We start from the raw sequence: 12,337 nt of genomic DNA, 5'->3' as shown, positions 1-12,337 counted from the left end.
AGAATGGGTCTAACACTACCAAATGCGACTATTACTTCTAATACCGCTACCATATAGGACACCACAACCACCACAAGTCCCAAAGCAAAACCCACTTCAGACCCCATTACCTTAGAAATCGAAGCAATAGGAACAGGATCATCACGAGCTGGCTCCTAGCGCCGAAGATTGTAGGAATCTATGGGTGGTGATAATTCGATAAATAGAGTAGCCTTTTCAGCTTAACTGATCCTAGAACTTCATCCAGTCCGTCAGATTGCTATGTGACTGTGTCGTTTCATTCGCAGGATCTTGAATTTAATGTGACAACACGAGAAAGTACACTAGCAGCCGCGAGGTACGAAATCTCGGTGACACGTGTAGCTCACTCTCGGCAAAGCATTCTCTCAATCGATCTAGCCTTCCATACACAACACGGTCAATTCTCCACGTCGATTAACGCGATGTCACACATGTCACCTTCTCCCTTTCGCGCTCCTTAATCTATCTCGCACACCCGTACCCGAACCCATATTACCGCGCGATTAGCGTGCAAACATGTACGTGAGCCCAAATAAACCGAACCCAACCCAAAGCCAGAAACCTGGATATTGGATTTTATATCCCGGTAAACCCCTGCATCTAGGGTATTGCAGTTTTGATTGTGTGGAGAATAGGAGTCTTGTTGAGGATGGTATAGTGGGCCCATTTCCTGAGCACCTGATGCTGGTGTGATACAAGTACTAACGCAAAATTAGGTTGCAGGTGGGTAGGGAGGATGTCGGAGTGCTATGGAGTGGGAAGCAGGGCTCCCAATGGGGCGTACTATTATCCGTACAAAGTGAGCCGTACCGGTCACGTGTTCAGTAAGAGCGTACCGAGTTTATGAGCCGCACCGTACGTTTAATGAAGCCCCAGGTACGGTACGTAGTACGGATCGTATTACCCTTTTAGGAGTACTACTCGCATAGATCACGTGAGCCGTAACAGTTACGATACGTACACCTACCTCTCATCCTCCCTCCCGTACGAACGTACACAAAATCTCTCCCGTACAGGTATTAAAATCGCCCAATCGTACAGTAATACGGCTCGTTGGAAGTGCTGTTGCCGTTGCTATCCCAAAGAGTTTCCCATATGATGGAAGGGCGAATATCCCACAACGATCTCTTAAGGCATTCTTTTCAAATGACGGACTTGATCGGTTGAATGCACCGGGAGCTGTGCTCCTCCTTTTGCCACACTATCCTTGATTGCGGGATTTGAGGAGGCAGACTCGCAGTTTCCGTGGAGGCCGACCTACGTAATATCGCTTCTCACAATTTCGGGGCTCCTATGGATTGCCCTCATGCTTTAAGAAAGGCAGGCAACACTATACTGAAAGATTCGTAGACCAATCTTGCCTTAGGGGCTCATGAAAACCCGCGTCATTATTTGTTCGCTGTTGTAGGGATGACTTTACTCATGTCATTATTTAAAGCTTGGGGCTCGCCTTTCTTCGGCGGAACATGGTTCGTCGTTGTTTTCCACCTCCCCCAAATGGTCCAGATTGCCCATGGCACTTCGGCGCTGCAGGCTGGTGTTCGTCCCATGCCATTCACATTTGCCGCACTTATTGGTTCCATCGTCACGTCGACGTTAGCTGGAAAGAGAAAAGTCCCACCTGTATACATCCTTATTGCAGCTGCCTGTATCTAAATCAGTAGCTTTGCACTTTGATCAGCGTTGCCAGAACCCTCGGATGTTACCTGCAGACATATGGCTGCCTCATTGCGGGTCTCGGTTGCGGCACCTCTCCCAACGCACCTGTTAATGGCACCATTTACTGTGGAGACCAGAGACAGAGGTAGCTTGACTTTGCATCCAACAAGTCGAGCTATTGTTTCGTAGCGACTGGATTAAGTGCGGTATCATAAATACGTTTAATGGGAAGGGCACTCGTCCTAGCCATCACAATCTTAGTGTTCAGTAGACGCACACAACCAAAACTTGCAGAGTTGCTAGGCCCTGCAACAGCTTTCGATCAAGTATCTCGGCAGCTCACTAAATTTCACCGGAGCTGCCGGTTGGGATTCGGATCGTCTTTGCACATGGATACAGCCTAAAAATTATGGTGCCTTGTGCATTCAAGACATCCTATATACCCGCGACTCTGCATATGTGTCAGAAGAGACAGATCGTGGTTTAGAACGAAGACTCAGGTCAATAGAACACGACGTCTGGGTTGGATAGGCGGATTAGGTGGTACAAGACGCTTCCACGTCCCACTTACTCTCTAAATAACGTTACCTTTTCTTTCATGCTCATCTATCAGACCGAAATGAGAAACCAAGGATTTCCCCACTTTTCACCAGCGTTCTCGTCGTACTAGAAGAATAAATAGCGCTAGAGTCGATAGTCATTCAGTTCAGCAACGCGAGAGAAAATGCAAAAAGTTGCAACACTTCGGGACAGTTAAACACACTTTCTTGAAATCAGGGTTGTCGTGTCCGCATCTTGACCTATTCCAGTAAACTCCTAAAAGTTGGGACACGATAGTGTATGTGACCTTAGAAACCACCTATGTACCTTCACTTCCGGATCATCCAGCTTGCGTTCTCATCTCCCGAGGTCACTAAGAATAAACAACCGGCACGAAACAGCCTCAGTTAGAAACTCGAATACCTCTTACTAAATTTAAACCCTTCTTAGAGTTCCTGAATAACCTAATTCTCTATTCGGTCCAATAATTCTTCTAATTTAGGCTTCCAAAGAATCCCTAACTGCAGTCTTAAACACCGGGTCCTCGAACGCATCTTCTCACAGGAAGACAGAGCCAATTTGACTCCTATAGAATCCTGCGCCTGTGATAAAAGTATAATAGCTCTCTGTGGTGATAAGAGGGCCAAAACCCTGGCCTTCTGCTTTATTTCTGTAAGTTGCACTTGGTTTCCCAACCGCTCTGTCCAATCCAGATTTTTCTTGCCACGATAAAACGTCAAATTTGCAAAACCTGAGATTACATCATTGTCACAAGGACAATAGGGTTCATTGACGGCGAGGTCGCCAGCAAGCCTCTACCGATCGAGGCATCACTGAGATCTTCATGGTTTCTCTAAAGCCCAGAATCGCTATCCGTGCCGCCAAAAGAGACTTCCATAATCCATGGGCACCCTTCATCCTACTCTTTCGAGCTCCTGAAGGTATTTGAAGTATTTGAGGCTCTCATTTTCTTCATGACACGTAAAAAGACATTCAGATTCACCCACACCTCTAGGCCAAATATCTATAATTTTTTTTTGGGAATTTTATTAGGGGAAAGAACCAACCCAAGCCCCCTCAGATTCAATACGGCATGGCGATATTCCAGCGGCTAGTCTGAACTAGAGATCCTCAATTTCGCGGAGGTGCATTCGGAGATGTACGGCGAGTGCGTTGTGAGACCTGAGTTGGCATTGGGGAGGGTGAATTTGCTGGCTTCGACTTGGATGTGGGTACATTAGGATTGGTGCATCCTGGTGAGGACTTTGGCTTTGACAAAATTGCACATAGCAAAATATGGACACAAGAACCGGATATTTGAGATCAACGAGTGTATTGCGATGGGAAGCTAAAGGGGGACCTGATTAATCACATCAATAACGATTATAATCCTACTACTATACACAAAATCAAGAGTAGCATGTTAGATTCCTGGCCCATAGCTATGCCCAACTCAACACACTTCTTTGTCAGCAGAACCTAGCTGAAGGAAAGACTTGATAATGTGGACAAAACTTTAAATTTATACCTGTTTCGGCAGTAGGTACCCATTAATTCCAGCTCATTACACATTTCCCAAGCCTCGTAATGCAACATTAAAATTAAAAACCTAGAATCTCTATATCCATCCTAACCCAATACCTGCGGCACCAATGAGCCATCCTTCCATGCCTCCAAACCTGACATTTCCTCTCGCGGGAGCCGCAGCGCCGGTAAAGGGCAATGGCTGGCTTGAATTTGAAGCCGGGCTCGGTGGCGGTGTGTAGATAGTGGTAGGTGGTGGGCCAGTTGTAGGGGGAGCAATTGAGCTCTCTGGCGGTGGAATAAAGGAACTTGGAGGAGGGGGTGTACCCGACGTTGGCGGTGGTGGAGCTTGGGATGTGAGGTCAGCAGCACTGCTAGAAAGTGGCGCACTACTTGGTGGGGAAATACTTGAAGTAGGGGGCTGGCTGCTAGCTTCGCTTATAGGGGGCGGGGGAGGATTACTTGATGATGGAGCACTCGATGGTGGAGGGGCTGGAGAGCTACTGCTCGGTGGGGGAGGTGGAGCTGAGCTGGTTGGTGTGGTGTCTTGTTGAGCTACATGAGTTATCGTAGTTGCTTGGTCGACAGCCGGTACGGTTGTGATGTACACAGTGTTTGGAAGGGTAGTCGTGTCAGGATTCTGTGTCGTTCCGACTAGGGGATCACAGGCTCCAGCCCCAATCGACTGTCCCAGCTGGGCAATCACAGTTGGGAGGCTATTGAGATAGTCGACTACTGTAGGAGGTACGAGTGCAGGATTTGGGATAGCATTCGTGGGAATGATCAAAGGTGCATAGTTCGTTGGCGCGGGGAGTGCCAGGCTTAATGTTTGAGTGGAACATCCAGTTGGGAGTGGGCGAACTTCGAAATGACTGAAGACTTCATATCCTGCGTAGACGGTCGGATATGTCCTAGAATCCGTGGTAAGCGATCTTCCATACTTTCTTTTGTCATACTTACAGAGTCACACTCGAATGCACCCAGGTTAGCGTCTGTTGAGGTGGTGGGACAGATCGAGTTGTTGTCCGGACGCTAACCGTATTTCCAGCCCCATTAGTAAAGACGTCAACCTGGGTCACGGGATAGGATGATGTGCTGACTACAACCCTGCCAGGATACCCCAAGCGCGTAGCTGTCACATTGATTAAGCAGCCGCTCGAGCATGAAGCAGAGGCCGGAGAAGAGCTCTGACTTGCGGTGACGGTTCGAAGTACTGTGGTAGGAATAAGTTGAGTTGTGGTGAAGGTAATAGTCGAGAAAATGGTGGAAACCACAGTGCTCGCTGGTAGCTGGGTCGTCACAGTTTGAGTGATACCTGGCAAGCTCACAGTTGTTGTCGTGATCTGGCCTGCTTTGTGTTAGATTGTAACCCGGCTTCTGATATTTCAACGCAGATCTTACCTGGAAGAGTAATTGTTATCAAACTCGTGCTCACGCTCGTCGAAGTAACAATTTGGGTGATGAACTGGGTTTGAGTAGGGCCTGGAGTCGTGAGTACGCTGGTAGGCCCTGGAGTTGTAAGTACGGAAGTCTCTCTTAATGTGATTGTGCTCGCAGGGATGACGGAAGTGAATGTAGTCGTTATAGTCGTTCCAGATAGCGTTAGGGTGGATGTTTGCGTGATTGTTGATGCCGGCTGGATTGAGATCGATGTGATAACGACTGTGGGACCAGGCGTTTCAGTCGTGACGGTGCGAGTAAGTTCTGAAGTGATTAAAGAGGTCAGAGTCACTGGGGGAACGATCGAAAGGCTCGTCACGGTTATTATCGTTCCTGGAAGAGTAATTAAGCTGGTATCCGTGATAGTAGATGCAGGTTGCGTAAAGGTGGTGACGAATGTAAAAGTTGAAATCTCCGTGATAGGGATCGTGATAGGGCTCGTATAAATCGAAGTCACAGGAGTTGGGACAGTTGTTGTAACAGTGTACGGAACACTCGTGGTCACAGTGTTAGTAATCGTAGTGAGAACCGTGTCAGTAACGAACGACGTTATCACCGTTCCGGAAGCTGATTCAAGTTAACGTCAGAACAAAAAGGTTGAAAAAGAGCGGGGGCTTACCTGTGGTTACGTATGTCGAAGTCACGGTTATGTACGACGTGAAGCTCGTAATATAAGTGCTTATGCTAACTTTAGTGATCTCAATCGTAGTCGGAACGGTGACGGGGATTGTGACAGGGCTGGTGTAGATGGAAGTCACTGGACTTGTATAGATTGAAGTAACAGGCTTCGTTTTGGTGATGGTTTGGGTGAACGTCTTGTAGATTATTGTTGGTTTGATGACTGTCGTGGTACTGGTAATGACGCTCCCAGATGCTGTGGTTGTGACAGTGGATATTTGGGTGATATAGCTGGTGTACGTGCTAACTTGTGTCGTTATCGAAACCAGAGTGATCGCGGTCGTAGCCCAAGATGTAATATCTTTAGTTATCTCAGTCGTGACATCTTTAGTGACATCTTTAGTGACATCTTTAGTCACTTCCGTTGTTTCTTTCTCAGTTGTCAAGTCGATCTACATATGTGTTAGATGATCAAAGGTCTATTGTAGAAGCAATCGGATGCAAGTGAGATGATTCGACAAAGGATTGGATGGCGATACTCACCTCCGTGGAATATACTGTAGTTGTGTCTGTCTTCGTTTCTGTCTAAGAAAAGAGTCAGCATTGTTACTTTAATGGAGCAGATGACAGGGGTAATGTCTATAGTATGTTATCACATAACGTGGAAAACGACTAGAGAAGAGTGTGTCTATCAAAGCTCTTGCTGGAATTAGGGAGACCGCCAATAGGACGCCACTCGCTAACCCAAAATACCTTTGTCATGCTCCACGTTAGGTGAGAAGATACAGTAATGTAGATACACCAACACGCAATTCTCGAGAATTTAAAGGCCCAAGACAAGGCTAATTAACACTCCGTAAATAGACTCAACAAGAGACAACCAGATACGGATTTCGAATGATGAAAGGAGAAGGAGCTCAAGTACCTTAGTGTCTGTAATCGTCTGCAACTAGTTAGCGAACCGTTTGGAGGAAAACGTGGCAGGGGAACATACAGAAGTATCATGCTCCGTTTTCGTCTCATAACATGTCTATGAAGGGTAAGTCTTGTTTCTTCTGATGAGGATTAGAGAATCTCAGCCTTACCGTCGTTGTTGTCTCTGTTTTTGTATCCGTCTATAAAACCTTAGCATACACGTCAAGCGATTGAGAGGGTGAGGCAAGGTCTCACAGTGGTATCATGCTCTGTTGTGGTATCCGTCTGTCAAGATTAGCAAAAGCAGCATGAATTTAATGAATCACCCACCGTGGTTGTGGTATTATAGTAGATTAGAGTAGAGAATAAGGTTGTGGTATTCCAGAGAGTTTCGTAACAGGTAGTTGTACTCGTCTTTGTCGATGTTACATAACATGTTTCTGTTGTGGTATGATCCAGAGTGATAGTGTGTCCGGGACATGTTGAGACAGGATACGACGGTGGCGGGGTTGATGTTGTCTTCTTGGTTGACTTATCCTTTCCTTTCAGGTTATCATCCGAGCTGGTTGGTGGTGTCAGATTCAAGGCAGCGACAGAAACATTCTGAGCGGCGGCTGAGCCGATTATGGCCAGCAAAGGCCAAAGGCTTCGCATTATGTGAACGAGAGAATGCTGTGCCCACGGAACGAGTGCCAAGGGGCTGGGGGCTGAGAGTTGTTAGATATCCACGTGACGAGGGACATAGCTGGGTAAGAAAGGGTTTCGCAAGGGCGGAATATATAAAATTGGTTGGGTAGGACTAAGGGACAAGGAATTGAGCACAATGTGATACAAAAAGCGGAGCCTTGAGATTGAGCGGGGATAACTACACCATTTCCGATGATGATAACACCAATACGGACTAGGATAGATTAGAAACTCACCACAAACAAAACGACGGGCTACGGACCAAACCTGAACGAAAGAGCAGACAAAAGAATGCAGCGGCGGAACGCGTGACTATAAGAAGGCCTGCTGCGAGAGAGCAGGCTGCAGAGTTGGGTAGCATATCATTGAGCTGGCGGGGGCTGGGGGAGGCAAGCTTGAGCCGATAGAGCTGTTTACCAGGGCAGAAGTAAACATCCAAGGCCCGAGCGGAGGTCTGCAAGCTGGAAAGCAGAATGGGCCATCCAGCTCCCTCCCGCCCGGTGTTTTTTCCGAAGGCGGCGAGTGGTTGAAGGAGTATACAGCCTCACTAAGCTTGATTGGAGTAAAGGTACCCTCGGCAGAGTGATATGCTGAAGAGCGCCACGGGTGGGATAACGTGAGAGGCGGAGAGACAGGTTCCAAGAGTGGCTCGAAATGCGGGCAGAATACGGCGTAGCACTCGGTTCTTGCCTGGTAGGCTCCGTCGGACATGGGAGAGACCTTGAGAGTGAGGGTGAGGGTGGCCCAGAAATACGTCCTGAGCCCTACGCATGGTGCCTGCTTATATTGATGAATGCAAGGGCCGGAACTAGTTAGAAGAATACCAAGAAGGGATTAGAAAATGCAGCCGGTCATCGACAGAGTGATTGATGATGCGTGACGTTGGCGCCGGGCACTGCGGGCAGAGTGTTGATGGTGGGCCGGCGGCACAGCTCGACGTGCATTCGTATCGACTTTTGGGGCCAAAGAAGTGGGGAGATGCCCTGGAGCAGGCCAGTAAAACGGCCCGCCCATATCCTTGCTCGCACAATGAAGCCTCAATTGCTTGCTTGCATTGGATGGCGGGGAGAGGTGGTGACACAAATCAATAGCTGGCGGATCTATTCTAGGGACGTTTGTTGCTCGAATGTACGGTCGTTATTAACCTTAACTTACGCTTTTACACGTGAGCATCCGAACTGGTGGTTCAGAAAGCGGGGCAATGAGTGGCGCCAGAAGCGCTGAGTAAGCACGGAGCCAGATCCGATTCTGGCGATAAATGACCAGGAATTAACGCCTCCAATGTGAATGCCGCTCTTCCAGCCACCCCACCACGAATCCTTCATGCAACCTCATCCATCTGGCCGCATCTCACATCGAGCAACCGAATGCACACCCTTGCCTTCTTTTGTGCTCCAATGATATCCCAATAAGACTGCCAGTATTGGCACAGATTGTGTCGGCTACGTCGGCTGAGCCGATGCTGTCCAGTGAACTGCTGCCGCGCCTGTAGGTGCTCCAAGGGCTCCCTTTGGACCCTATCAAGCTCATGCTCCGCTGTGGCACGGTGGATGGTCAAAAGAAAGAAGGCCCAGCCTGCATGGTTCTCAGAGCTCTTCCTCTATTCCCGCCTCGATCGATGCTTCGTGTCGTGGCATGACACGATGGCTTTCTACTGCTGAGAGCTGACGCAGCATGGCTTGACCGGAGCTGTTCGATACCTGCATCCAGCTTAAGCTCACTCTATCTTCACGAGGCTGTTAAAATTTTGTCATCACAGCCCAAGCTCTGTCTTACCCACCAACTCGCCGCATTCACGTCACTATTGTTAACTCCGTCTATCGTTTCGTCTTCCCTCTGTACTCGTCATGCTCCATTCCCTACAATGTTCTTCCAACCGCGCGCTGAAAATGAGACGACAATCCCCGTACCAAAAGTCCTAACGACGGGCGGATTCGACGGCAATGATGGCCAGTGGACTTCCTTCATTTTCAACATCGGCAGTGACGACAATGGCCAAGGGGGCCAGGACTTCCGACTCCTCATCTCGACTTCGAGCCAGATGACCGTAATACCGATGCAGGCAGAATGGTGTACAGTACCAACCGAGGATGAATGCGCAAAGGCTCGCGGAATCCAGAACTTTCAATCAAAACAAAGCCGAGGCTTTGATTCAGTAGCCGCGAAGACATGGAAACAGTACGGACTTTATGATATTCCGCTGAAATCGTTTCTAAACATCGAATGGACCCCAGACAGCAAAGTAAACGGATCGTACGGTCTCGCAAATGTTGGGATAGGACCCACTTCGCCTCAGAGCTTGATGTTGCCATCTGAACTCGTCGCCCAAGTGAACAGTAAAGACCTTTTCATGGGATCCTTTGGACTATCGAACTCCGCGATAAACCCTGGCAATGGACCAATTGCTCCTTTCTTAGTAAACTTTAACGGGTCTTCAATTCCGAGTCAATCGTATAGTTACACAGCAGGCGCCTCATACCGTGAGTCCCGCTCCTATGCATTTGCCGATCTCTTCCTTCTCTGGGACCCGCTCTTGTATAACCGGTTGATATCTTCATCCTTGTCGCTAATCGAGTCGGAGTGCTAAGAAAAGTATTATTGTCACTAACTAGACTTAGGGAACAACAGTAAAGGTGTTCCCGGAAGCGCAATTCTAGGAGGACGTGACGAGTCGCGTTATACTACCGAAGGGACTTCGATACCTTTCCCTAATGCTGGCAACCAAACGCTAGTTGTCGGAGTACAGGACATCAACTTCAGGCCGGATCATGATATTGACTCTAATGAATACTCACTGATGAACGGGACCCAGGGATTCTTCGCCGTCGTCGATTCTAATCTTCCATACCTCTTCCTCCCCAACACCATCTGTGATCGGTTCAAAGAGAGTTTTCAACTAGATTATGACTCGAAAGCGAACATGTATTGGGTCAGCGAATCGGCACATGACTATAACACACGACAGAATGCTACCGTCTCTTTCAAGATTGGCAAAGACACAAACAGCAAGCAATTTACTTCAATTGTCTTGCCATACGCTGCACTCGACCTCTCAGCAGGGTTCCCACTAAATGGATACAACAACAACACGGGGAGGAGATTCTTCCCTATGAAGCAATCATCGACCGGTGTCTTTGTCCTTGGTCGATCCTTCCTCCAGGAAGCATATCTCACTGTAGACTATGAGCGCCAAAACTTTAGCCTAGCCCCAGCTTACTTTTCCGACCCTATGCCCCCCACTCGTATCCAACCCATCTTGTCGACGAACTATGTTGCTCCGAAAGAGTCACCTTCAAATTCACCTTCGGGAGGTGGAGGTGGAGGTCTTGCTCCCGGCACCGTTGCTGGAATTGTTGTCGGCATCGTTGTCGCGTTCCTCCTCGGGGCACTCGTAGCGTTCCTGTTCTGGAAAAAGAAGCACAAACAAAAGGCCGCTGAACAAAAGGCCGCCGAAATCGACACTGTGGACGCCGGAAATGAAATTAAGCACCGCCGCGTCTCAGAACTAGACGGTGAGCCTCCGGGATCTCCAAAGCCTGATGGTGGATACTACGGCCGGGATCAAAAAGATGGTGTAATACCATTCCCACCGCTGCATGAGGCCGTTGAAATGGACAGCCCTCCAGCTGAATTGTACAGCCCTCCAATAGAAAGCGGAGGATTCTCGTCACTTTCGGGGCAAACAGAGGGTACGGATTACTTCGGGGCTGGGGGAGCTCCTCGACGACGTGGCGCAACAAGAGAGTCATCAGGGAAAAACACACCCGCGATTCCCGAGAACCGGGTGCACGAGTTACCGGGCGACGATGGGAAATTTATGATTCAAGGAGAGCATTTTGAAGAGGTTCTAAGCCCGAATCAAAGCCCCGGCCATAGTCGCGGTCCTAGTGAAGCAACTGCACAAACGGGGATAGACACGGTGGTCTCCGCTCCTGATGCAGATGCTCCCGTCCGTCGACCAAGTCAGCATATTCGAGGTCCAAGCGATGCTCCGACTGAAAGCACTGCGGTCTCAGAGCCCACAGCTGAGCAGAGGGAAGCCTGGGCCCAAGACACGGGACCTAGGAGACCGCTATCTGAGTAAGGGCAATATCGTGTTTTTAAAGAGATGGATGGGATACACATAGAGGAATTGAAAGGGAAAAATGTGACGACGGGATTATTTTCTCTACTTGTCTTCTATTTTTGCCTTTGGGCACTGGGCATGAAGAATGAAGGTGCTTAGCTATTCAGGAGTTTTATTTGGGGTTAAGGCTGATTGATACCCCACACGCTCGCTTTCAACTCTGTAAACATAGGTGGAATTTTGTAATGAGTTTCGGCTTCGGCTCAGCAGATGTAGTTTGCTTTCTTTCAGTTCGCGAGCCCAATAATTCAGTTACTGTCTGTCATGAGTGCCTCCAATGATGCAAATGTTCGCGACTCAAAATGCTCCCAAAGTTCATTCTTTGGTTCTCAAATAACTCGACATCAACGCTTTCTTTCCAGTAATTCTTCACTTGTCGGAACATTGACACTGGCTTCAAATTCTATCCAGTCTCCATCGCGATGAACAGTACGTATGTACATTTCGCATCCCAATCATCTCTCTCGCGCGACAGATTTTCAATCCCATTCACAACTCTCACACCTCGGCAATAGTTTGCTCACACCCCAACTCCACCCGAGCACAAACCTGGCAGTAAGAGCCAGTATCCAGGCCCCCCCCTCCACCCGCACCCTGGCCCGCCCAGCCTCGTCCTTTTCCACTCATCCTTGTTCGCCACCCATCCCATCCCATCTCATCTCATCTCATCTCTGAGAAACCTAGGCAGAACTACGCCGCAATCGCACATCCAGTGCACAAGCCAACATCTGCGGAGGCCGATCTACGCCTTAGCCGCTGTATCCGTTAATCTTTTCCCTCAAAGCTCAATTGCACGTCGATCTGTGA

The 12,337-nt window shown here is 48.6% G+C and overlaps 3 protein-coding genes across 3 annotated transcripts; 2 read left to right on the top strand and 1 right to left on the bottom strand.

Annotated features, from left to right (window-relative positions):
- Positions 1–1,443: 1,443 nt before the first annotated feature.
- BDR25DRAFT_230526 (uncharacterized protein) lies at positions 1,444–1,677 on the top strand (the record flags this gene model as incomplete). Its single annotated transcript, XM_033685342.1, has 1 exon — positions 1,444–1,677. The coding sequence occupies one exon, from the start codon at positions 1,444–1,446 to the stop codon at positions 1,675–1,677; it is 234 nt and encodes a 77-aa protein (XP_033545646.1).
- Positions 1,678–3,583: 1,906 nt separating this feature from the next.
- BDR25DRAFT_304781 (uncharacterized protein) lies at positions 3,584–7,429 on the bottom strand. The gene is made up of 11 exons (XM_033690280.1): positions 7,048–7,429; positions 6,973–7,002; positions 6,888–6,917; positions 6,797–6,832; positions 6,728–6,745; positions 6,346–6,387; positions 5,804–6,254; positions 5,146–5,751; positions 4,705–5,092; positions 4,207–4,655; positions 3,584–4,092 (listed from the first exon to the last, which is right to left on the bottom strand). Exons 1-11 carry the CDS (start codon positions 7,369–7,371, stop codon positions 3,839–3,841), a joined length of 2,628 nt encoding a protein of 875 aa, XP_033545645.1. The 5' UTR covers positions 7,372–7,429; the 3' UTR covers positions 3,584–3,838.
- A 1,839-nt stretch (positions 7,430–9,268) lies between these two features.
- Positions 9,269–11,797, top strand: BDR25DRAFT_344062 (acid protease; the record flags this gene model as incomplete). The annotated part of the gene is made up of 2 exons (XM_033693897.1): positions 9,269–9,884; positions 10,017–11,797. The coding sequence occupies 2 exons, from the start codon at positions 9,269–9,271 to the stop codon at positions 11,486–11,488; spliced, it is 2,088 nt and encodes a 695-aa protein (XP_033545644.1). The 3' UTR covers positions 11,489–11,797.
- Between the last annotated feature and the right edge of the window lie 540 nt (positions 11,798–12,337).

The sequence above is a fragment of the Lindgomyces ingoldianus genome, assembly GCF_010093535.1.
Source record: "Lindgomyces ingoldianus strain ATCC 200398 unplaced genomic scaffold BDR25scaffold_23, whole genome shotgun sequence".
NCBI lineage: Eukaryota > Fungi > Ascomycota > Dothideomycetes > Pleosporales > Lindgomycetaceae > Lindgomyces > Lindgomyces ingoldianus.
Note: the sequence above shows the minus strand (reverse complement) of the source record. Positions and strands in the feature narration are given on the sequence as shown.

Bases quoted from the DNA above. Each gene is read 5' to 3' on its own strand.
- BDR25DRAFT_304781 (XM_033690280.1), bottom strand. From the start codon at position 7,371: ATGCGAAGCCTTTGGCCTTTGCTGGCCATAATCGGCTCAGCCGCCGCT. The intron at 7,003-7,047 runs GTGGGTGATTCA...TAATCTTGACAG, and splicing joins ACTATAATACCACAACCACG to ACGGATACCACAACAGAGCA. The intron at 4,656-4,704 runs GTAAGTATGACA...CACGGATTCTAG, and splicing joins GTGCATTCGAGTGTGACTCT to GACATATCCGACCGTCTACG.